Source organism: Rhineura floridana, chromosome 3, assembly GCF_030035675.1.
Source record: "Rhineura floridana isolate rRhiFlo1 chromosome 3, rRhiFlo1.hap2, whole genome shotgun sequence".
Lineage (NCBI taxonomy): Eukaryota > Metazoa > Chordata > Lepidosauria > Squamata > Rhineuridae > Rhineura > Rhineura floridana.
This window is the reverse complement of record NC_084482.1, coordinates 189,149,748-189,176,446: the sequence shown is the minus strand read 5'-3', so window position 1 is coordinate 189,176,446 and position 26,699 is coordinate 189,149,748. Positions and strand designations below refer to the sequence as shown.

At 42.7% G+C, this 26,699-nt stretch overlaps 2 protein-coding genes across 3 annotated transcripts in view; one reads left to right on the top strand and one right to left on the bottom strand.

The window, feature by feature from the left end:
- IHO1 (interactor of HORMAD1 1) overlaps positions 1 to 7,287 on the bottom strand; it is a 78,266-nt gene extending 70,979 nt beyond the window's left edge. The window contains exon 1 of one of the 2 annotated variants that reach the window (XM_061618876.1): positions 7,266 to 7,287. The gene's annotated coding sequence lies outside the window, so the exon portion shown is untranslated. Of the gene's footprint in view, positions 1 to 19; positions 55 to 7,265 lie in introns of those variants that run through there. The other variant, XM_061618877.1, reaches the window with a different exon arrangement.
- Positions 1 to 26,699, top strand: part of C3H3orf84 (chromosome 3 C3orf84 homolog) — a 37,097-nt gene that overhangs the window by 217 nt on the left and 10,181 nt on the right. The window contains exon 2 of the mRNA XM_061618879.1: positions 7,734 to 7,847. Within this exon, the coding sequence (XP_061474863.1) occupies positions 7,842 to 7,847 (6 nt within the window). The 5' untranslated portion in view covers positions 7,734 to 7,841. The remainder of the gene's footprint in view (positions 1 to 7,733; positions 7,848 to 26,699) is intronic.

Sequence of the window (26,699 nt, the reverse complement as noted above, 5' to 3'; positions counted from 1 at the left end):
AGTCTAGCATTTGTAGTACCTGATCTATGAGGCAAAATGTGCAGGCACTATTCGCATTTGTTTTGTAAGAAACTAGTCCCCTCTAAGCTTTCAGTGTTTTTAGCCAATGAATTAAGTCATAGCAATGACTGACATTTAGGAAAGCAGGTGAAGCCGATTAGACAAAGAGAAGGCTGGAGTGAAACACCTATTATCTCTAGACTCTTCATTTGTTTTTAAGTGTTTTATGCTGTTCTTCCCAAGTGAAGGAGTGACTGTTGCTGCCTATAGAAAACAATTCAGGCATCCTGGATTTTAGTATAGCTGTGACTGAGGTGTAGTGTGTCATTCACAGAAGTATAGTTTCCAAATAATGTGAAGTATTAGTTCTCCTCTATCTGGTGCTGGTTAGGCCTCATCTTGAGTACTGCATCCAGTTCTGGAGTTCACACTTTCAGAAGGATGCAGACAAACTGGAACAGGTTCAGAAGAGGGCAACAAGGATGATCAGGGGACTGGAAACAAAGCCCTGTGAGGAGAGTCTGAAAGAACTGTGCGTGGTTAGCCTTGAGAAGACTGAGGGGAGATATGATAGCACTCTTCAAGTACATGAAAGGTTGCTACACAGAGGAGGGCCAGGATCTCTTCTTAATCATCCCAGAGTGCAGGCAAGGAATAATGGACTGAAGTTATAGGAAGCCAGATTTCAACTGAACTTCTGGAAAAACTTCCTAACTGTTAGAGTGGTACGACAATGGAACCAATTACCTAGGGCGTTGGTGGGCTCTCTAACACTGGAGGCATTCAAGAGGCACCTAGACAGCCATCTGTCGGGAATGCTTTAACTTTGATTCCTGCATTGAGCAGGGAGTTGGACTTGATGGCCTTATAGGCTCCTTCCAATCTTAGTATTCTATGTTTTTATTATGATTATTATTATCCCTTCCTCCCAGTATGATTTTAAGATGTGTTTTATCACTTGTTGTTTGCTACCCTGGGCTCCCTTTGGGAGGAAGGATAGGATATAAATGTAATAAATAAATACTCACAATTGAAAGAGAGCAGTAAAGGCTAGACCTCATGATCTTTAACTGAGCTCTTATTTCATTCCAAAAATGTGATTTTCTTCTGAGTTTGTGCAGATTTTAAAAATTACTCTGTTAATGTTAATGCAGATAAAGACCATCATTGTTATGTCCATATTGCAGGGGGCAGGGCTGTGGCTGAGAGTGAGTGTGGGTTATGCCAGCCATGCAAAGTAGCCCATTGTTATACCCATTTTGCTAAAGGGAGGAGGGAGACTGTGTATGACAACCCTGAATTGTAGTCCAGTGTTGTTAACCTGGCATTTAAGAAAAGGGGAGTGAAGCAGTGGGGAGGTGGTTGTGAGTTGATTGTAGCAGCATGCAAACAACTAATGGCTGGAGGAGGTGAAGGGAGACAGGGAAAGGACTGAGAATTGTAGCACTGAGTGGAAAGATATCTGGATGTCAGGTTCACCCTCAGATGGACAGTAGGTCTACCCATGAAAAACAAATGGCGTTGCAGACTTGAACAGAATTATATAGCCAGCATGGATTTTTCACATTCCTCAGTGTTAAATTGAAAATACTCCCCATGCCATTCTGCTGCTTCCCATAAGCTCATTTCAAAACAAAACCTTACAAAATTTATAGTCCTGAACTCAGAAACGCTTGCTTAACAACCCTCTAAGTTTTCATGACGATACACAAAACAGTCAGAGAGAATAATCAGTTCAAAGTGTAAAACAAGAGAAAAAAACCCAGACCCATGTTCGACTTTTTTGTCAGTAGTCTCATGATTTGTTGAAATTAATTAAAAATCAGCCATTTTTACAGAGTACCTGTAATCCTATTACTGACCTTGCCCTCTGACCTTTATCTTCTGCAGTTTAAAAAATGCATGGCTGATTTTTTAATTTAAGAAATTTAAAATTGAAGTCTATTATAGCGTCAGGCATGTTCAGGTTCACCCTCAGATGGACAGTAGGTCTACCCATGGAAAACCAATGGCGGGGTGGACTTGAACAGAAGAACAGGTAAGAATCAACTGTCACTGTTCTAAAAGCCAGACTCACAGCTGTTTGGACTGGCTAATCAGGGGGCCATGCCCATGCCAGACCTTTATTTCACTTATAGATAGTCATGGCTTCCCCTAAAGAATCCTGGGAAGTGTAGTTTGTGGGAGTTGTTAGGAGACTCCTATTCCCCTGAGAGAGCTCCAGTGGCCAGAATGATTGAACAGTCAGCCCCTCTTCTGGGGATTGTAGCTCTGTGAGGAGAATAGGGCCTCTCCTAGCACCTCTCAGCACCCTTTACAAATTGCCCTTCCCAGGATTCTTTGGAGGATGCCATGACTGTCTAAAGTGACATAAAGGTCTGGTGTGGATGTGGCCAGGGACAGCTTTGGTTTAAATTTGGGTGGGAGGCTACATGTGCCTGCTGTAGAATAAAAAGGTGGGGGAAATGCTGGAAAACAATTATACTGTTCACAATGTTTTCCTTTCGGAAAGAAAAGGGGCTTTTTCTCTGACCAGTGCCTGCCCACCCAATCTCCCCCCCTTCCTCCCTCTCCCTCCCCTTCCTCCCCTTTCCCCTCCTCTCCCTCCCTGCCACTCCCCCAGGTCAACTTCACCTATCCTAAGCATGACTTTACAGGAGTAAATCCCATTGAACTCAAAAAGCATGCAAATGATCAAACCTGCCCTCCCCTCCTATCCCTTCCCTTTTGCCCCTTCCCTCCCCCTTCCTTTGCCCCCATCCCCTTCCAATCCCCTCCCCCTCCTTCCCTCTCCTCTTCCTCTTCCTCCCCCTCCTCCATGGTCAGTTTTACCTATTCTAAGCATGAATGCATGGGAGTAAATCCCACTGAACTCAATAAGTATGCAAATGATCAGACCTGCCTTTCCCCTCCCCCTCTCCTCTCCTTCCCCCTCTCTCCTTCCTCCCCTCCCCTCTTCCTTCTTCCTCCCCCCTGTCCACTTCAGCCCTCCTTCCCTCCCTCTTCTCCTCTCCCATGGTCAGTTTTACCTATCCTAATCATGATTGCAGGAGAGTAAATCCCTCTGAACTCAGTAAGCCTTCAAATGATCAAACCTACCCTCCTCCTCCTCTCTCCTCCTGCCTGATTCCATCCCACTCCTCCCGTCTGCCCTTCTTCCTCTCCCTCTGCCCTTCCTCCTCCTCCCCTCCCTATCCCCCCATGGTCAGTTTCACCTATCCTAAGCATGATTGTTTCTTTTATTTGGGCTGATTGTAGATGTTGCCATCACTCATCATATACCAAATTCTTCCAAGCTACACAGGAAGTAGATTGGACTATGAAAGACCAACCCAAATTGTGTTTGCATTTTTACCAATTTGTAGGGCAGTACAATATCTCAGAGAGGAGGTCAGATCTCCTACTCCTCTGGTGCATTCACTATAGCTGCCCAATTTCCCTGGTTTTTAAAGTGTGATAGAAATATCTGTTGGCTATAGGTACGTTCTTAAACCACAAGGGTTTTTTGCCTGTTAGTAAATATAAGTTTCTGAGTCCAGGTCTGCTCAGGCCTTGTCACTGCTCCATCACCAGATCTACCAGAAATGGTAGACCTGTCCCCTGATGTTAGTTGTGTATGTCAATTTAATTACTTAAAGGATTTAAGTCCTTTGCCCCAGCAAAAGTCCTATGGACACCCATGCATGGAATACTTCACCTACTGATTACTGCATATCAAACCCCTATTAAAGGCATCAAAGCAAGCCAGACTGTTCTTTTTTCCCCTTGCCAGTCAGCAGCCCAATTTACCTGCCCTTCTGACTTTCCTAAACACTACAGTATCAGAGAACTGGTTACTAACAAGTGACTATATTTTAATATAGATTCCTTCTCAAGAGGAGAGAATGGACTCAAACATGTCATGCTGAGTATGCAGACATCTTGTCTCTGATCTAACAATCAATGCTTTACTCACACAATAGTTGCTTAGCAACTATATAAACATGGGCGGCAAGTCCTAGGCCCAGGTCCCAGGCAGCTTCAGGTAGCTGCTCTAATAACTGAGGGGGCTGGCTGCTTTTAGGTGGCTCCCCTCAGATCCTGAGGGGATGCCTAGCCCGATGGTAGGGACGTGGGTAAGCTCAATGCCTGTGATAAATGTTGTCTGTGGCTATTTGTAAGGCCTCATGAACAGTGCTTATATTCTAGAGAAAGGGATGGTAGACTTCAAGTCTCTGGAAATGTCACCCTCTGATCAGGAAGTACTTCCTTCTAATCCATAGGGTCAGGAATGCCTTGTACTTTCTTAGTGAAAAGTGGAATGCATTCTGTACTGCTTCAGGGGCCCTTTCATTTTTATCATTGCTTCACATGTTCCAGGGCTGAGCCTTGGCAAGTCTTGGTGCAAATCAAGTCCAGCGCATGAAGGTCATTAAACCAGAGTATGGAGCATAAAGAGGCCTAAGAGATAAAGCTGAGGGGGTCTGATGAGGTCAGATTAGTCTTGCAAAATATCAGCCACAATCTGTATGGGAAGGATGGCATCTGCTAGATAACCCCATTTCCTCAGCAGGACACACTCAAATGGTAGATTTTGTACAGCAGTATGGGTGCATGGTATTTTTAGACTGTGGAATAGGACAGAAATTACAGGTATCGCTTGACCCAAATCCCGACTGATGTCTCTGAAGAGGGCCAGCCATAAAAGTGAGATACTCTGAATGCCTCCAACCCTCTTCTTTCTGTCTCTGGTGCCTCCACTCCTTCTCCTCACTTGTTCATCATCACTGGACTACTACTTTTTCCACTGGGGAATATGATTAGGGAGCAAGTCTTATGGTTGCCTAGCAACCCTTGCAGGAACTAGAGTAGCGTTTAGCATTGATGCTCTAGACCAAATATAAAAATGGCAATTTCCCTCCCCCTTAAGCTAGATCCTGTTATCTGGGCTCACTGATACCATATTGTCCTATAGGCTGCAAAGTTCCACCTAGGCCTCATTAATTTTGCCATTCTTTTAGCTGCAATGGTAAGCTCTCCCTTGCTGGGAATGTTACTGTCTATCACATCTTGGAGAGAGACTTTGCCTCCTGGAGAGTCCTTATCTATAGGTTCCAAGCTGCTAATAATTCACTCACACCTCACATCTTTTCCTCTTGCATCTTGACTTCCTAGCCTTTCTTTTGCATCTGGTCTTCTATTCTTCACTTTCTATTATTCCTGAGCAGCAGAAATAAACAGCAAACATGTGCTGTGCATAAAGAGGCCTAACCATCTGCTGCTGCCAGGGCGTTTTTCTACTATTTATCTAAACTCGCCCACTTAAACCCATCTTTCTTTCCCCCTTTCTTGATAGATACAATGAGCAAATATTCTCCCTTTTTTGGCATCCTTCTAATATATGAAAACCTCCCAAATGTTTTCTCTTCCAGTTTCTCTCTCTTTCTTTCTGCGGGGTAATATATACATTTCCTACAGTTTTTCTCATAACAGCACTCCCTGTAGGGCAGCATGGCTTGTAATCTATTGTATGAGACACATTGCTGAGACACACTGCTGAGATATAAGGATCACAGCCTACCAACCAAGATAGATGAAAGATGGAATTATACATTATTTTATAGCAGTGAGAAATGGTGGCCTCAAAATACTGCACAGGCCAGACAGTGTGCACAGAAAAGCAATCTTTATTTGTCTCCTGCTCTTCTAGCTCAGCCTTTCCCTTTTTCTCTTGTCAATACAGCACAAACAAATTCAGAACAAGATCCTCTGTCCTTTGCCATAATCACAGCAGTGTGTTCCACTATCTGAGACAATTAAAGTGGCACAGAATTTGGCATCTTGAGATTCTTCACTTTTGTTTTAAAAGCATATTTTCATTTTATTTATTTAAAATATTTCTATCCTGCCCTTCAACCCTACAAAAGGGAACTTAGGGTGGCATTTGACAGGTCTGCAAAGATAGGTGTGAAAGTGGACAGGTAATGCCTTATGAAAGATCAAGGTTGAACATAATTTCTGAGTGTCAGGGAGTGAAGTTTACAGTGGCGCTGTCAGGGCTAGACTTTTGGACAGATGTCCAGAGTCCGACTCAACAAAATGAGTAGGAGGCCCTCAAAGGCAGCAGGACTTGCTTACCACATTTTGAAGTTGTGAAGTAGCACTAAAGAGAGGGCCCTATGTAATCCAGAATTCTGGAGTCAACAATTACCTAAACGTACCACTAAACATTTCAATGTGCCCTTACCTGTTTTCCCTTCACCCTACCTAAAGGTAGGTAAAGGTGTCCCCACACTTATAGTGCGAGTCATTTCCGACTCTTAGGGTGACGTCTTGCGACGTTTACTAGGCATACCGTATATATGGGGTGGGATTGCCAGTTCCTTCCCCAGCCTTTCTTTACCCCCCAGCATATGCCGGGTACTCATTTTACCGACCACAGATGGATGGAAGGCTGAGTGGACCTCAACCCCTTTTACCGGAGATTCGACTTCCTCCTTCCGTTGGAATCGAATTCCAGCCGTGAGCAGAGCTTCGGCTGTGTTACCACTCTGTGCCACCCTACCTACCCACATACAAGTACTCCTTGTCCCTTTTACCTTTTTTCTAATATCTTCCCCTAGTAAATCATTGTCCCAGTTTTTGTCATTAGGGATTGCCTTCTTTAAATGTAAATATGAGTTGACAGAGTCATTATTCTTACTTTAGCTCCCTCCCAGGGAAGTTAAATCTCTAAGTGGGTAGATGGCTCTACTATACATAGAGAAATGCATGCACATGAGCACTAAGCCACCATGCAGTCTATAGCCTACCATTTTACAACCTGTAGCTGCTGAGGTTTATCTTGAACAGCTGATAACAAATTTGTAGGATGGCTCTCTTTTGCAACCAAAAGAATTGCTCTTGGCTTTTCAATCAGTGCAGGACAGGCTAATGTGGAGTCAACTAACTGCAAAATATTCAAGATAGGAGGCGAGGTGGCTCATTAAGTGATCCTTGGTTTGAAGATTAGGGTGTTCTAAGCCCATCCCTAGTTCTATTGACAAAATGTTGGAGGGTACATAAGTAGCAGAATAAATTATGCCAAATAATAAGATCCATGCAAATACGCTTGCTTTTCATTAAGTTACCTTAGTTCAGTATTTTAAAAAAAAAAGCCCAGTATACTCAGTCTTGCCTATACTTTTTTGTTGTAACAGGCTGGTCCAGATTATGGCTTTCCAGGCATAGCTGGACTCTGTAGCACAAAAGCAAGAGCACAGGAAGTGTAAGGAGGTGGAGAATACCTCTTAAGCCAGAATGCTGTTTTGATAAGTGCCGAAGGGCAGCCTTGAATAGGGCACAGCCTGTACTGCTGAAGATTCCCTATCAGCCTTGTAGACTGGTTCAGATAAACTCAGGCTGAAGCATGCCACATGCCCAGACTATGGTGATCAAGTCTGTCGAAAAATTACTCACGACAGCTCTCCCAAATGAAGCTCTCTTGACAAGCCCTTGGCTGGAATATGTGATCAAGATCTCTGTGGGAAGCAGGCGAACATCTTCAGAGATTCGCCTGTCTGCTTGCCCTAGGCTGAAGAGCTGCTTTCTTGTCAGTAATAGGAATAATAAATCCCTGTAAAATCCTTTCGTCGTTGTCAGAGGCAAAGTGTGACCTCCGCTGGCCCTACAGCTAACCAGCAAGTTTGGAGAGGCTGCTGGATTATATTGCACAATTGCTAATTAGGGGCTTCCTGTTGCCTGTCTTGCTCTAGCACGCCAATGGTTTCTATGGCAACTTCAGAAGCAGATGCAGGAGTGACTTCACCCAGGAGTATCGTAAAGCAGTCCAGCCACAACCTCCTGAACTCTTCCTGAGGAGAATGAAGGTGAGTGACAGGGCGTCTGTAGCTGGTCTTTGAACAGGCTCCCAGAGAAGACAAAGGCTACTCAAAGCCTTCAATCCTTACCAGCCCTCCTTTCTGGTTGTCAGTAGGCACAAATGGAATCAGGGGCCTTGCGGGTCTGCAGTGTCTAAACTCACTGTGCACAGAGACAAACTTTAGATGAACTGAGTCTGAAAGTAGGCCTCAGTGTCAGCAGTGATTAAAGTCAGAGTGCTCACCTCCAGTTCAGATATTTAACTACTAGACTAAATTTACTGCCTTCAAGTCGATTCTGACTGATGGTGACCCTATGAGTAGGGTTTTCATGAGGCTGAGAGGCAGTGACTGGCCCAAGGTCACCCAGTGAGCTTCATAGCTATGTGGGGATTCGAATCCTGGTCTCCCAGGTCATAGTCCAACACCTTAACCACTACACCACACTACTAGACTACAAGTCTTCAATCTTTTCAACTGTGACTACTCTTTTTGTTTAATTAATATTTTACTTATTTCCCCAAACCATGTATGAACTTCTACAGAAAAAAATCAAAATAAAGTAGACAACCATCATTAATACCATATGTTGTGTTACATACAAATGCATTCCAATGGTATGAATAATCTAGTTATTTATTTTATTATTTATTTATTATTTTATTTATATCCTGCCCTTCCTCCCAGCAGGAGCCCAGGGCGGAAAAAAGAAATGCTAAAAACACTTTAAAACATAATAAAAAGACCTTAAAATACATTAAAACAAAACAACGTTAAAAACATTTTTTTAAAAAACTTTAAAAACATCTAAATAAGTTAAATAATATGTGTGTCATATAATCCATAGGTTAGTACAGTGGTTCCCAATCGTATGGGACGCCCTTTATAAGCTCAAGATTTTTTATGACACCCCCCCCGCTAATTGTAATTTTAGCCTGTTAATTGCAAAAATGGTGTGTGGCAAAGTTCCATGGTGTGTGGGCATGTGAGAGGGGGGAAGCCCTCAACTGCTGCAGCGTCTTGGAGAGAGAGATTGGGGGGGGCAGAGTGTAGGTGGAAGAAAGGAGGGACACAGGCACACACAGAGCCTCAGAGATGGGGACGAGGAAGTCCTGAGCTTCCTCACTGCTCCTTGGCTCCATCTGGGCTGAAGGCGAGATCTGGGGGGCCTCGCAAATAAGAATAATTTTTAAAAGGAGATGGTAGTGAATCTGGAGCCAAGAAAGGCAGGCAGACTGGTTGCCAGGAAGGAAGGGGGAAACAGCCTTTCCTTGCAGCCTTGCTTCTTTTTGCTTTACAAAAAGCCCTCTCCTCTCATTCTGAGTAAGGGTGTCGTCAGCAGCAGTGTGAGGAGATGGGAGTTGGTGATAGTAATCCTCTCTTCTTCCTAGTATCTCCAACTTCAGCCTCCGTTTGCATCTGCCATGTGTTTTATAGGCAGATGCCTGCCTTCAGCGCACCTGAAAGATGCTCTGGAGCTTCAGCAAAAGTCCTCCCCTCTCGTTTGGAGCAAGGGGAGGTGTTGTCTGTAGTGGCAGTGGGGAGCAGACAGTGTCCAGGGAATGAATTGTTTTTAAAAAATAATGATTCATTTCTTTACTGTTCGCAGCCGCTCTGAATTACTTTGCAGCCCCCCTGGGGGTCATGGCCCCCAAGTTGGGAACCACTGGTTAGTATATGCTTTTGGCACTGGTCTGTTATCAGTTTTATTTGTGCATACAATAAAGTTCCACCAGTCCACTGCAAATGTATCTATCTATTTTTGTCCTTTAGCTATACATAAGTTTTTGAGTGACCTTTTCTGTCAGGATGACTTCCCAAACTTAGTTATACTATTTTGCCACTGAGATTCCATTTAGGTGTTTCCAAAATCTGACTATAAGAGTCCTGGCTTCTATCAACAAATTTCCTATTAAAGTTTTACATGTCTTGATTTTCTATCCTGAATAAATTTCATGGTGCTAATTCTAGCATTTTTTAATCTTCCCCTATTTTTGAAATTTCTTAAATATTAGATCCCAAAATCCAGCCAACTTCCTTTAGTAGCACAATCTCTCCTGCACTTTGGGGAGCTTGCTTTGTAAATGTATGATATTCTCAATGGTGCAAGATACCATTATTGCACACCTGTGACTATCCTTCTAGAAATGTTTACATTTTATACTCCATCCATCCATCTCTTCTTCTTCTTTTCTTCTTCCTTTTTCTGTTCTCTTTCTCCACTGTCTCTTAACAAAAACTCAAAACCAAAAAAGAAAATGAAGGCGCCACTGTGGTGACCCACTTTAACTTGAGCTGTGGTCTGTTTGCAAATCGCAACCACTCTGGTTGGAAACTAGCATTTGGGGAAGGGCCATCGCTTCTGTGGAAGAGCATCTGCTTTGTATGCAGGAGGTCCCAGGTTCAATACCTGACATCTCCAGGTAGGGCTGGGAGAATTCCCTGCCTGACTCCCTGGAGAGCTGCTGCCAGTCAGCGTAGACAATACTGTGTGAGATGGATCAATGGTCTGACTCATTATAAGGCAGGTATCGATACCAGACAAATGTTTGAGTATGTTTGCATTCCACCCTCTCTCCAAGGAGCTCAAAGAAGTATAAATGGATGATGATGATTATTCTATTGATATAATTACATAATTTATTTACGCACTGAGCTTTATCCAAAAAAGGCTCTCAGAGCCGCCTACAAAAAATCAGTACTTTGAGGATCGCCACCTTCAGGCTCACAATCTGAAAAGGCATGACAAACAATGAAAAGGGAAAAGCAAGCTCATGTTCTTACAGGTCTTATAATGCTATAATGTAGTCATACAGTTCTGTCATATAGTTATTTAATAGGTTGTGGGTGTGTCTGCCCGTCTAAACACTCTAACCAATTCAAGAGTTTCGAATAGCTGGAGTGTGCTTCTCTGAAGTATCCACACAATATGATTCTAGTTCAATTCTTCCCTCACAACTGGCAAAGCAGCTGGCTGAGTATCAAAACACAGCAGTGGTGGCAACAGCCAGGAAAGGATGGAAGGAACCAGGCGTATTACTTCAAGGAAAGTGGGAGAAAATTCATCCATGGTAGGCGGAGATCCAGACTCAGAGTGCCCAAACAGATAGAGGCATACCATGGTGGATGCATCAGGAGGACTGATGGATGCTATCACTCAAACCTGATGGTAGCTGTGTTGGTTGAAGCACTCTTTCTTGCTTGTGTGCTGGTATATATGTTTGAAGCCCAGGATAAGAATCCTAATGCAACTTGGATAAAATTGATTGGCAAAACCTGCTGATTTTATCCTGTTTGGGCCCTTGCCCATGTGGCCTTAATTTGAGCTGGAATGATAGGCAGTCCCCTGAATCCTAGCCTTCAACTTTCCTATATGGCCAAGTCATGCCTTGGTGTGCCCTAGTTCTGGGATCTGGGTGTTGCCAGAATATGTATCCTGCTGTAAAGCATCATATGCCATGCTGTAAAATACTTTTCCGATAAGAAAATGATCTGTAGGTAATGCTTTTGTACTTAAGTTATGAAAAGTTTTAGGAGGATGTAAATGTCACACTGTTAGAGCTTATGCTAGAATGCAGCTTAAAACTTCTAAATGCTAACAATACAGTTGTTTGTTAATTATTTTCTTGCTGTTTTTAATAGCAGCCTTGAGGTTTTTTATAGTGGAAAGATGGATATAAATTACTCAAATAAATAAAGAATCAGTGAAAGGTAAATCAAATTCAAAGGGCCTGAGGTTAGTACCCTCTATTCTGGATGCTTCCAGATGACCTGTTTTATGGAGTATTCATCCTGATTTGTTTGCAGGGAGGTTAGATGATGTTGCTTCAAGCGAATGTCATCCCTCACTTTCCAGTGCATTTTCCCATCATTTTCCTTACTGCAAAAATTCCAATATTCCAGTATTTTGGGGAAGTGGGTTTGTTGTGCATGACCTCTTAATCATCTGTAATTGTCAGTATGTGATTGAATCCTACTTGAAAGTAGTGACAGTCTGGAAGCACCCTGTGTCACCTGCTCATGAGAGGGATACCCAGTCAATTGTCGGCAGCTCTTTCCTGCCTTATGGAGGACCTGATCGTCTTCTGTTTCTGTGGTAGGAAAACACTTGTCTTCCTCTTATGAAATGTACCTGTTGGGATTTCAGGAAGTGGCTAAGCTCTATTTAATTGCTTTGGAAATACCTTGAGCTGCATGTTGTGGATTAGACTACTCCGCCCCCCACATCCTGGCGCTGACAGTAAGAAGCCTGGCATCTGTCCCCATTAGGTGATAAAGGCAGCTGCCTCTTAATTCTCTTTCGGGACCCACAGCAATTTTGACAAAAGGTAAAGTCAGGACAGCTTCTTCTCTGTGCATCTTCTCTGTGCGTGCCTGAAGTCCTGTCACCTCGCAGCACTGCAGAGGCAGGAAACAGAACAGTGTATTATGACAAGGGGCTTAGCTCATGCGACTCTGCATCTGTGCTGCTTGGATAATCTCTTTTTCTGATCCTTTCCATTTGCAAGGGAGAACGCCCACTGCTGATGCCCAAGTCAAAGTGTTAGTTCTCAGCTTATTTCATGGAGGGACAAAATGGTAAAGCCCCATATGATATAAGTGGGAGACCTAATCTAATGAGACCCTGGAGGTGGGTGATCAGATGCAATAGCCAGGGCTCCTGTTTGCTTAATAGTTGTGTCTAACTGAGCAGGTGCTGCTCTCCCACCCCTGCAGCATTTTGACATGACAAGCTATACCTGTTGAAATTCCTTATTTGACAGTTTATTAGAGCTACAAAAGACCTGGCAGCTTGTGGGCCAGATATAACTCCTGAAGCACTTTATCTAGTCCCAAGTCACCATAATATGTTGTAATCAAGGTGTTTGCTAACAGTGTCACTAGTACGGAAAACCTTTTTTTTAAAGCTGTAAGATGAGAGATGGAATTTCTCTGTGGGTTTCAAAGCTGCAATACCTGTTAATTTATTTATAAAGCTTAAACAGCAATGAGGAGATGACAAAAGGAACCAACCCTGAAATTATTGATTGGCTTCAGGGAATACAGAAGCAAAGGGTCACTGTTCAGTAGTAGAGTACATGCTTTGCATGCAGATAATCCCCTAGTTTAATCTCCAAATTCTCCAAGTAAAGTAATCCAGGTAGCAGATTTAGGAACAACCTTTATATGAGAGCCAAACTGGAGGTGATGTTTATCATAGTTTGCCCTGTTGTGCTTGATTTTTTTAATTAAATAGCTGATGCAACACTCCCACTTCCACTTTGAACCAGATCAGGACTGTGATGGTGGTGGGGACGGGAGCTTTAATCATTCACCCCGTTGTGCTCTCAATCAGAATCCCCCCATGCACCTGATGTTTGCAGTGGGAGTGATTCTGATTGGAACCATGATGGGGCAAAGGGTTAAACAAGCCTCCCTCCGCCATGCCATACAGTATCAAGCACAGCAGGGCTAAACGTCATATCTACTTTGGTCCTGAAACTCTGGGGAGCTGCTGCCTGCCAGAGCACTGAGCCGGATGGACTAGAGGCCTGACTCCACATGTTCAGAAGTTAGTAATCCCTGCTGTATTGCAACTGGCTGTACACAACAGTGTCTGGGCTGCTAATGCCTGGAGCCAGAAATCCTGGATTTCAAATCACAGTTCACTTGTGAAGTCACCGAGTAGTCTTGGACATACCGGTATTCTTTTCAGCCAGCATTGAATGGGGGACAATTTTGAATTACCTGACAGGATTGCTATAAGTATAAAGTGCAAAATGATGGGAATGGGCCATAGCTCCATGGTAGAGCACATACCTTGCATACAGGAGGCCCCAGGCTCAGTCTTTGGCATCACAAGCTGGTGGGCATCAACTGCTGTGAAAGGCCTTTGCTTGAGTTCCCAGAGAACTACTACTAGACAGAATAATGATCATGGAAGGGCTAGAAGGTTTGCCTCTGTGTAAAGGAACTTCACATGTTTCCCTATCAATGAAAATTGGGTATTATTTATATAACACCATCTATGTACATGGTGCTTTTTATAAATTAGGTTTGAAAGGTCCGTATCTCAAGAGCGTTACAGTCTAAAAGCAGACACAGGGAAACAACAGAGGGTGAGAAACTGAGGCAGGGATAAACAGCAGGGGGAGAATATGTGATTATTTCAGCTACATGCACCTTTGTTACAATAGGGTATTGGGACTAGGGGGTTGTTCCATAGGCGTTCCAGAAATTGTGCGTTTTGAGGAGGGACCTGAAGGAAGTAAGGAAGCTGATCACAGAGGCATTCTGGGAAGCAGTTCCAGTTATAAGGGACAGCAAGGACAGCCCCATAACATTTCAGAAGCCAAAGGCTTCTGAGGAAGCTTAGCAGTCATGGAATAAGAGGAGAGGTCCTCTTGTGGATAAGGAATTGGTTAAGAAGCAGAAAGCAGAGAGTAGGAATCAACGGACAGTTCTCCCAATGGAGGGCTGTAGAAAGTGGAGTCCCTCAAGGATCGGTATTGGGACCTGTACTTTTCAACTTGTTCATTAATGACCTAGAATTAGGAGTGAGCAGTGAAGTGGCCAAGTTTGCTGACGACACTAAATTGTTCAGGGTTGTTAAAACAAAAAGGGATTGCGAAGAGCTCCAAAAAGACCTCTCCAAACTGAGTGAATGGGTGGAAAAATGGCAAATGCAATTCAATATAAACAACTGTAAAATTATGCATATTGGAGCAAAAAATCTTAATTTCACATATACGCTCATGGGGTCTGAACTGGCGGTGACCGACCAGGAGAGAGACCTTGGGGTTGTAGTGGACAGCACGATGAAAATGTCGACCCAGTGTGCGGCAGCTGTGAAAAAGGCAAATTCCATGCTAGGGATAATTAGGAAAGGTACTGAAAATAAAACAGCCGATATCATAATGCCGTTGTATAAATCTATGGTGCGGCCGCATTTGGAATACTGTGTACAGTTCTGGTCGCCTCATCTCAAGAAGGATATTATAGAGTTGGAAAAGGTTCAGAAGAGGGCAACCAGAATGATCAAGGGGATGGAGCGACTCCCTTACGAGGAAAGGTTGCAGCATTTGGGGCTTTTTAGTTTAGAGAAAAGGCGGGTCAGAGGAGACATGATAGAAGTGTATAAAATTATGCATGGCATTGAGAATGTGGATAGAGAAAAGTTCTTCTCCCTCTCTCATAATACTAGAACTCGTGGACATTCAAAGAAGCTGAATGTTGGAAGATTCAGGACAGACAAAAGGAAGTACTTCTTTACTCAGCGCATAGTTAAACTGTGGAATTTGCTCCCACAAGATGCAGTAATGGCCACCAGCTTGGATGGCTTTAAAAGAAGATTAGACAAATTCATGGAGGACAGGGCTATCAATGGCTACTAGCCATGATGGCTGTGCTCTGCCACCCTAGTCAGAGGCAGCATGCTTCTGAAAACCAGCTGCCGGAAGCCTCAGGAGGGGAGAGTGTTCTTGCACTCGGGTCCTGCTTGCGGGCTTTCCCCAGGCACCTGGTTGGCCACTGTGAGAACAGGATGCTGGACTAGATGGGCCACTGGCCTGATCCAGCAGGCTCTTCTTATGTTCTTATGTTCTTAAGATACCTTTGTATGGCTGAAGGTGGTTGTGCTAGACAAGTGAGGGTCACAGGAAGGAATGGGTTGATATGAGAATGGGGGGGGGGAAGGCCGTGGAGAGTTTTGAAGGTAAGGGTGAGAAGCTTGTGTAGAGGGCAGAAAGCCAGTGTAGGGAAATAAGGACAGGCATCACAATGTCAGTGACGAAAACAGGGATTAATTTTAACAGAAGAGTGCTGAGTAGATATGAGTGGACAAAAGTGAGATGTCGGAAGACCAGAGAGATTATTGCAAACTGTAGTCAATATGATAGATTAACAGGACACAGGGGGACAAAGAGGAAAGGCTATAGTTTTTGTAGTATTATAATGGGAGAAGCAATGTAAGTTAATGATGGACTGAATATAGGGTGTTAAGGTAAGATGAATCAGAGATTGCAGATTGCAAGCTTCTTGCTAAAGCATTCAACCCAAACTGGAAGATGTGACTTTTGAAAAGCAGGTTGAAGGAGTGCAGGAGAAGCCCCTGTTAATGTTGTACCACCCGTGGTGCAAAGCAGCCCATACTGGCCCCAGATATGATAGGGACAATGAGCATAATTTGTTACGAGTGACAAACTGCTTAGTTTGTAGTTTACCATCTGCTCGGCTCTGCAGGCAACACACGAGACGCTTCAGTACCTTCACAACAGGGTTCTTTATTGCTACCATTCACGAAAAGACACTACCTTCTGAGGAGCCACGTGGCGCACTGCCTCAGCTCCAAGGCCTGCACCAAGAGTGAGAGACTCTGCCCAGCCAGGATCTAGGAGGAAAGAGAAACGACGACTTGCAGGCTCTCTTAAAGCTATATGCACATATACATACATCGCAATGGGGCTCTAGCTAGCACCTTGTACACTTGTGTACAGTATGATCCAGAGACACAGAGCATCTGTGAATTACAAGCTGTTTATTATAAAAGAGCAATTCTGGCTTGAGCTTGTAAAACTGAGAATTTTCCTATAGCCAGACTGACTGAGATTGGTTGTAAGTGACAAAGTTGTTCTAAAAGAGCCAGCACTTCACAGTTTAAGGCACTATATAAATGTCCGCTTTTAGCAATTGGACACCCGTAGCAAAATGTTTGTTTGGCTAGTTCTAACCAGTAAGAGAAACACGACATGTGCACCACAACCTTCTTGGCCCTGCTGCCCTTTTGGCTCTTAGGGATGGTTAAGTGTGCCTGCAGAAGCTTTTCAGGCACTGGATCGACACAACCAGCAACAGAATAAGCAGCCCTTGGAGAATGCAAAGCAGATCTTCAGCTGCCAGCTTGCAAGTGTTTTTCAGGCGATAAATGGCACAATAAAGAGTCCCTTAGAATGAATACTCCTAGAGGCTGATTGATTAAATGTATCTGCTAACAGAGTGTCCGCTACACAGAACACAGAGTGCCTACCATTCTTGTCAGATGCTGAGGAGCTCTGAATTGAAGAGATGAAAGGGTCTTGGCTCAGCACTTTGCAGGATAAGGCTCAGTAGGTGTACACTGTTAATCTGGACAGGCAGAGTAGTCCTAACGTCCTGAGGAGGTACAAAGTGGCAGATGCACTACAGCATCGGATGCCGTTCTTCCTCCTGTCAGAAGAGGCGGCAGTTTTGTTTTTCTTGTTGCGGGCGAGCCTGAGGAGCTGGAGGATAGAGCTAATCCCACTCCAGATGTGTGCTTCTCTCTCTGTCGCTGTGTGTGTGTGTGTTAGAATTGCAACCTAAGACTAGGCCTTGTTTGCCTAGGAATAGAATGGTTTGTTTTGTTTTACATTAAATTTTATTTTGAAAATACAGGCAACCACAAGGAGGAATACTACACAGCAATACAATGAGATCATCACTAATGTAAGATAAAAAGGGGGAAATGAAACTCACTAATTACAATTTTTAGTATCTCATGGGTGGGCTTATGAGAGAGTAAAAAAGGCTGAGAGGCTCACTAGTAGTCGCTAACAATTATGTGATTTGGATGTGTTATGTGTTATGTTATGTATCTGAATTATTTCTTGTTGATGGAAACTGTGGAAGAGGAACAGGAAATTGACCCTTTTAATTAATTAATTAATTAATTAATTGCATTTATACCCCGCCTTTCTTTTCATGATAGAAACCCAGGGCGGCTTACATATGGTTCCCAGGCGGTCTCCTATTCAGGCACTGACCAGACCTGACCCTGCTTAGCTTCAGTAGGGAGCTGGCCTTACATGCCTTCAGACCATAGCCTGGGACCCTTTTTAGATCTGTCCAAGTCACACAAGGAGTTTGGCCTGAGTGGAAGACATATTACAAATCCCAGTAGTAAGAAGTGTGGGATAGACCCACGTTCAAATTCTATCTAGCCCCTTCATATGGTCCCCTTGCCAAGGCACTGCCTTTCAGACAGTTTAAGTTTGCTGACTGGTGTTTACCTGAATACATACTGGAAAGCACTCTTTATAATTAAAAATGCTATATTTTTGGTCACATTTTTATTATACCCTAACTTCAAGGATTTCAGGGATTTTTCTTTTATACATGGATTTACCTTATCTTCTCGTCTCAGCATTCTGTACCTCACAAGAGTTATTGTGAGGAAAACAAATTACCAGCAAGCTTCATGGCCAAGTGGGGATTTGAACCCAAGTCTCTCCAGTCTGTCCAATACTGTATGTACTGGACTGGTGTCTGGATGCAGTGGTGGGCTGAATGAGAGCCCTTGAACTGAGTCTGGTTCCTGGCAAGACAGAGGCTCTCTGGGTGAGTGGTTCCAGGTCTGGGAAGCCAGTAAGTTGTCTGCCCTGGATGGAGTTGCACTCTCTCTGAAGGAGCAGGTGCATAGACTGGGGGTGCTCCTAAATCCAGCTGTGTCATTAGACATCCAGGTGTCATCAGTGGCTAGGAGTGTCTTTTAACCAGCTTTGGCTGGTAAGACAGTTATGACTGTTCCTGGATAAGGATAGCTTAATCACAGTTGTCCATGCACTGGTAACCTCAAGGTTGGATTACTGCAATGTGTACTATATGGGGCTACTCTTGAGACTGGTCCATAGACTGCAGCTAATGCCAGCCAAACGCAATGGCTAGATTTCCTGTGGAAGAAAACTACTGCCAGCATATAACACCGTGTTTTCAGGATTTGCACTGGCTGCCAATCCCTGGGCCAAGTTCAAGCTTACTTGTGAGACTGCCTTGTCCCTTATATACCCAGTAGGTCAGTGTGTTCTATAGAAGAATGTCTCCTTGAACTCCCCAAAATTATCAGAAGCCTCCTCCATAGTAACTTGGAACTGGGCTTTCAGTGTGGCTGCCCGTGAACTGTGGAACACCTGTTGAGGTACAACAGGCCCCCACTATCTGTACTTTCGGTAACAATTTAAAACTTTTTTTTATAAGTTTTTCCAGCTGAATGAAAACATTTATACCTTAGATATTCATTTTGAATTGTTTTTAAACCTATCTTCAGTTATTTTTTGTATTTTTTTAAACTGTTTTAGCTGTTTTTTATTATGTTTGTAAATTGCCTTGTTTATTTGTTTATTACAACACCTTTCCTTTGAGGAGCTCAACATGGTTTGGTCCCCCCACCGCACATTTTATAGGTAGGTTAAGCTGAGAGACTGTGATTGGCCCAAGGACATCCAGTGAGCTTCCTGGCTGAGTGGGTTTGAACCCTGATCTCCCAGATCGTAATCCAACACTCTAACCCAACCTTTCCCAACCAGTGTGCCTCCAGATGTTGTTGGACCACAACTCCCATCTTCCTGAACATTGGAAATGCTGGCTGAGGCTGATGGGAGTTGTGGTCCAACAACATCTGGAGGCACACTGGTTGGGAAAGGCTGCTCTAACCACTGGCTTTCAATACACTGGCACTTGATATACATATACAAGGTGATTTGCAAACAAGCAAACAATACTGTATTACTACACTATAGAATTATGATCTTTCCGTTCATTTCAGAGGCAAAGTAAACTTTCTAGTCCTCAAAGTTGTTGGGAAAATTTGAACACGTCTTCTAACCAGCAGTTTGACCTCTCTGCATAATGCTGGGTTTGGCCAGACTGTCAACTGCCTGAGCTCTCAGATCATGTTTATACACCCACCTTAGTTGAAAACTAACAAATGTGGTCATTGAGTAAAGTGCTTCATAAAGATAAGGCTCGCCCTTTGTTATTTATTTCTACCTTTTTTCTTGGTTCCTTTCCATTAAAGAAAAAGAAATATGGAGCAGGCAGGACCAAGATTCTCATGTTGTTTTTCTGGATGAACACTGTATTATTTGGCCTTACAACACATAGAACATTTGATGGATTTATTTGGGTTTATAGCCCATCACTTATCTGAGGATGCATCCAGACTTGCAAACAATATGAGTCTTCGCTGGCCAAGGAGTCAGGACCAATCTTCACAGGTTGCCTGTATTTTGATCCCCTTCATTCTGGAACTGAAGGCTCACACTTTCCTCCCACCATTTTTTTAAAAAAATTGCTCCTTTGTCCTTATATACCTATAATACACCCCCCCAAAAATTGTGATACAGTATAATGCGGGGGGAGAGGGGAAACTGAGACAGGATCACAAAGCAATTCTGTCCAGTGTTATGAGGCAGCCAGCTTTAGCTTTTCCTGAAAGAAATACTAGAAGAATCTACAAATAAAATGAGCAAAGGTGTCCTACAGTAAATGGATGGGTAGATACACTGGGGTACGTTCCATGCAAAGGAAGTTGGAGAAAATGCTCCCATAGTGAAAGAGGAGGGGAAACACAATAGCTGGGAAGTGGGAGAAATGCAATAATTCCATGTAGACCCATCACAAAAAGGTGTATACTTTTTTAAAAAATGAGGTAAAAACTTTAATGCAAAAAGAAGACCTGATAAACCCCAGGCCCAGAAGTGGAACCGATTATGATATGGCATGCTTCCTGCGCAATCTGCATATATGGTCACCATCAGTAATGCTGCACAAAAAATATTAATTAAAAACACACCTTATGGCTCATGACATGATGTTATCTCACTCAATTTAACAGTAATTCTATAGATGAGGGACTAAAGCAAAGAAATGATTGTCCATTTGCTACATACAGAGTCCTGGTATCAGATCCTGGTTCATTGAAGGACCCACTATGTAACAAATGGACAAGTTGTCATTTCTCAGCTTCAGTCCCTCATCTGTAGAATGGGAATAATGACCATGATGACCTACATCTCCAAGATCAGTTGCAACACAAGCGACCAATTTTCAAAATATAGATATATTGGCTGTGATTAAGTCACACGTTGATATTTGCAAGGGATTTTGGCATGTCCTGCTTATAGATGTTCTGGAAGCATCTGGCTGGAAACTGGGTGCTAGATTAGATGAACCTTTGGTTTGATCCAGTAAGGCTCTACTTATATGCTAAATGACCTTGTGCATGCATTGTCATGGGTCAAGCTTGCATCTTAACATACCCTGGAAAAGAATAAAAAAGTGGATTGACCTAGAACATGGGGAGTTGCAATATTGACATGCTTTAACTGTTCACAAGACTGGCCCGCAGGCCAAAGAAATCAACTTGTGATGCCTTCAATGTTTTAAAAAAGGTGTTAATTGCTACTATTGATCATTTATGGTATTTGTGAGCCATTTTATTAAACAAAGTAGAGAAATATCTTTCCCTAGGGTTGGTGATCAACAAAGGACAATATCTATTCCAGCAGGTTAATGGTTTTTTTAAAAAAAATCCAGTTTTTTTCAGTTGATTTTGAACTAGCACTGATTGTGTGCTTGTAGCTGTCTCTACTGGCTGCTCACTCAGCCTATATAGTAGGTGTGGGCAGTGGCTTTTTCGGTAAAAAAAAATGAGGTGCCAGTTCTCACATCTTTATAAAAGTCCCGTGGGTGCCAGCACAAAATGGTTGCCATGGTGAAAAGGTAATGGTACTATGTACCAATGAGTACCATCACAAAAAAAAAACCTTACGTGGGGAAAATCTTTGCTCCTGCAGATGTTGCTGAACTATAACTCTTCTAATCCCTGGCCATTAGCAATACTTGCAGAAGGCCAAAGATTCTCCATACCTGCTGTATACTTATAAAAAGTTAACTACAAAGGCAGCATAAGTATCTGACAGTCAACCTACAAGAAACTGGCCAGTTGAAGACTGTATTGAACTTGTGTTTATCATCACAACACTCCTATAATGAGGTAGGTCAATATTAGTGACATCATACCGGTGGAGAACCAAGGCTGCGAGATACTGACTTGGTATTATCTTCCATAGCAATGACAAATCCATAGTTTCTCAGTTCCTACTCTGAATCTATTGGCTTTGGGCCATACGTGCCCTGTCAGTGTCTGAGATCACATCCATCCCTACTCCACTGGTAGAGCTGCAGGCTGTACATTTTGCAGGAGGCTAATCCTCATAGGGTTGTTGTTATGTGCTTCCAAGTCGACTATGACTTATGGCGACCTATGAATCAGCGACCTGATTCTGCTTCTGTCATGAACCACCCTGTTCAGATCTTGTAAGTTCAGGTCTGTGGCTTCCGTTGTGGAATCAATCCATTTCTTGTTTGGCCTTCTTCTTTTCTACTCCCTGTTTTTCCCAGCATTATTATCTTTTCTAATGAATCATGTCTTCTCATTATGTGTCCAAAGTATGATAACCTCAGTTTCATTATTTTAGCTTCTAGTGATAGTTCTGGTTTAATTTGTTCTAACACCCAATTATTGGTCTTTTTCGCAGTCCATGGTATCCGCAAAGCTCTCCTCCAACACCACATTTCAAATGAGTTGATTTTTCTCTTATCCGCCTTTTTCACTGTCCAACTTTCACATCCGTACATAGAAATCAAGAATACCATGGTCTAAATGATCCTGACTTTAGTGTTCACTGATACATCTTTGCATTACTGGTTTCTGCTAGTAGTATTGTATCATCTACATATCTTAAATTATTGATATTTCTCCCTCCAATTTTCACACCTTCATTTTGGTCCAATCCTGCTTTCCGTATGCTATGTTCTGCGTATAGATTAAATAAATAGGGTGATAAAATACACCCGTCTCACACCCTTTCCAATGGGGAACCAGTCGGTTTCTCCATATTCTGTTCCTTACAGTAGCCTTTTGTGCAGGGTATAGGTTGCGCATCAGGACAATCAGATGCTGTGGCACCCCCATTTCTTTTAAAGCATTCCATAGTTTTTTATGATCTACACAGTCAAAGGCTTTGCTGTAATCTATAAAGCACAGGGTGATTTTCTTCTGAAATTCCTTGCTCCATTCTATTATCCAACTTATGTTTGCGATATGATCTCTGGTGCCTCTTCCCTTTCTAAATTCAGCTTAGACTTCTGGTATTTCTCGCTTCATATAGGGTAAGAGCCTTTGTTGTAGAATCTTGAGCATTACTTTACTTGCATGGGATATTAAGGCAATAGTTCGATAATTACTGCATTCCCTGGGATCCCCTTTCTTTGGAATTGGGATGCATATGGAACACTTCCAGTCTGTGGGCCATTGTTTAGTTTTCCATATCCAAGTATTTGAAGAGCAGCTTTCACCTTGCATTCTAAAATTTCTGGTTCTTCATCATACGGTTCCTCCATGAATGAATCTGTCATCCTGGCATCTCTTTTATAGAGTTCTTCAGTGTATTGCTTCCATCTTCCTTTTATTTCATCTCGGTCAGTCAGTGTGTTCCCCAGTGGCGTCACTAGGGTTCATGTCACCCGGTGTGGTAACTCATGGTGTCACCCCCATGGACCTCCTCCCGTACCAGACCATACAGAATCCTTAGTAATGTTTTTTGTACTAATGTTACTTGTAAATCGTAATTCCCATATATCACTGAATGTAATGGCAATAGTAGTGACATAAACAACTAGCAAAATTAAAATTACACCTTTAAATTACAATATCATACGCACAGCCCAAATTCTTGCTCTTATCACTAATGGGAGTTAATTATCTTGCCCATAGTAAATTTTCAGATACTTTCAGACCCTCAGCAATTTTCAAGTGGTCTATGTAGAAGAAAAGTTTGGGAACCCCTGGTATAAGACATCTGCTTATGTCCCTATGCTGCTGTCACCCCTCATTTAGGTGCCTGGGATGCTTGCGGGTGGACACACCTCCTTACAATTATGGAAAGTGATAAGTCGCCAGACACAAAGTTACATAGGTATTTATCAGTTGTTTAGTAGAAAATTCAGAAGTGCAGAGTCCCTTCATGATAGTTGCAGCCACATACACAATTTTTTGCTCCTGGATTAAGAATGAGATCTTTGTTAATGCATTCTCTCACGACAAACATCTCTAGGAGCCAATCAGCATGTAAGTGGAGAGCGTTAGCAACTGAGAAGAGTCTTCTCAGTGGCTGACTCACCTCCTTTCACTCTGATTGGCTACAATCAGCAGGAAAGGCAAGGAAGCATATTAGAAGACTCTTCTCAGTGACAAACACACTCCCTTTTCATGCTGACTGTAGGATGCTTGGAGACATAGGGACCCTGCTCCCCAAAAAGCAGAGGGACTAAGATCCCCTGGGCGATTACCCTCCTGGTGCTTATGGACATGACCGTAATATATTTTGTGACGTGCAAGTTCGATATTATTTATTAAATGTGTTTAGGATTACACTGATGGCATTCCCAAATATGTACTTTCACACAGACTTTGGTTTTCCATAACACAATGCTTGTCCAAGCCTCCACACTTGGGGGGGGCACTACTTGCACACCCCTTCCATAAGCACATCAAAGTTGGATACGCACCTGAACCAAGACCCAGACAAAAGGGCACTCAAAACAAAAAGGTAATTACAGTGGCTGAGTAGATCTTGTACAGCGGTTATACTGACTGGGCAGCCACTGTCCTTCATATTTTACAAAATACTTTTTCCTATACAAAGATTAAATTTCTGTGTATGAAAAAGTAATATATGAAGTGGTCTCAATAGTGAGAAAAGTAAACAAGTGAATGGTGATCCAAATGTTTTTCATTCTCACGTTATGAAGCTAGCTGCCAGATGATGTATCACCTTCCCTACGCATGCAGCATAGACTGAAAAAACAGCACCCAAGCCACCATTCACTACGTGCACATGTTCTTTCCAACATGAATCTACAGGTCTCAAAAAATAATGTGTGACAAAGTCCTCAAACACCTTATAACATGCCTCAAACATGATCTCTTGTTCTACCAGCATGCCTTCACACCATCACTTTGCCAAAACATAAGGATAGGTAAATTGCTTTTAGGGAGGTTCACAATTATGATTTCCTATTTATTTAATCTAAAAATATTTAAAATACATAAAAACAGCCAGGGGAAGATATTGAAGAAATATAAAGTAAATACAAATAAAAGGGGGGGGGGGAGTGAAGAGACCTTAAATGTGCTACTCACCATCTCTCAGCCTATCCTCCCCTCAGGATGAAAACAATGGAGAACCATGACCACCCCCAGGAAGAAGGGCACACTTAAAATGTAGAGGAAAAAATCATCTGCAACCATAGTGTGAAATCAAATACTTACTGGGACACAGTATGAAGAAATATGTATATAAACATGACTATCAAATATGTTTATGAATTACACAATCTTTAAATATATTTATAGTGCAATCCGATGTTTGTTTACTCAGAAGCAAGTCCCAATGTATTCAATGGGGCTTACTCAAACTGGGAAGTGTGCAGAGAACTACAGCCTCAAGTGATAAGGAACTTGTTCTTTTAAGTTGAGACCTTATCCCAGTCTGAGTCTGTGTTGGAATTGCTTTTCAATATGTTTTTAAATCTTTCTTAATATGTTTTTAACCTTTTTTTCTTTTTTTTAAGATGTCTTCAAAGCTTTTAAAAAAGGTTTTTACAGATGTTTTGTTTTAATGTATTTTAAAGTCTGTTTTTATGATGTGTTAAAGTTAAAGTGTTTTTAAAGCTTTTGTTTGCTGCCCTGGGCTCCTGCTGGGAGGAAGGGCGGGATATAAATCATATAATAAATAAAATAAATAAATATAATCACAGCCATTGACAGTTATGATACTTTTTATTATTTATTATTATTTTATTTCAAAAGTATAGCCTGCTTTCTCTTTATCAAATGAACAAAGTTACTAACAAACCAAATAATAAAACAACATTAGGGCTGCAGTTCTTTGCTGCAAGCTTGGAAGAAAGCCCCATTGCACTCAAAGGGATTTGCATCCAAGTAGATATGGATAGGATTGGATTACACTGTAAAAAATCAATACAAAATAAGCAAATAAATAAACAAAGCAAATACAAGATCACACTACAATATAAATAGCAGTAAGAGATAAAAATAAGACCTCACTAAAATAGCAATAATCAGAAAAATAAGAATAAATGGTAAAACAGAAAACAATGCAAGAACCAGATATTTATCTGTCATGTAGTTTTTGAGCTACCAGAAGGATCAGCCCACAGAATTCCAAACTTCTATATGAAACCATGATGACTAACAACTATGTGGTGCTTGTGATGGTTGGTAGATTCTCTAGGTCAGGGGTTCCTAAACAGTGGCCCATGAACTTCATTCTTCCGTGATCCGCACACCCCTGCGCGGCCCCCTACCTGTCTACAGTAGTCTTTACCATTGCCCTTAATTAAGATGGCGGCCACAGTTTTCCGAAGGTACTGAAGCCACTGCCGCCATCTTAGTTGATGGCAGAGATGTGCGTGTGTAGAACGCACGTGTGCCATCAACAAAGATGGCAGCTGAGGCTTCATTCCCCTTAGGGAAACTGCGGCTGCCATCTTAATTAAGGGCAATGGTAAAGACTACTGTAGAGAGGTAGGGGGGCTGCGTGGGGGGCGTGGGGGCGCATCCTGCCTCCAATGATGTGTTAGCGCGCATGCTGCGCCACACTGCTCAGGCCGGACAGCTCAGCTCTCTGCTGTCCGCGGCGTCCGCCTGCGGCCTGCCCCGCTTCTTCCTGGACCTGGTGCTGCAGCCTAGGGGCAGGGCTGGGTGGCTCTGGTGTCACCCCCTCCATGGTGTCACCCGGGTGCGACCCGCACCACCTGCACCCCGCTGGTGACGCTCCTGGAGTTCCCCTGTTGATTATTCAACATCCCTACTCTTGGTTTAAATTTCCCTTTCATTTCTCTAATCTTTTGGAAATGGGCTCTTGTTCTACCCTTTTTGTTGTCCTCTTCTATTTCCATACAGTAACTATTGTAATAGTTATCTTTGTCCCTACATACTAGTCGCTGTATTGTTGCATTTAGGGTTCTGACCATGTTTCTGTCTCCTTTTGCTTTTCTTCT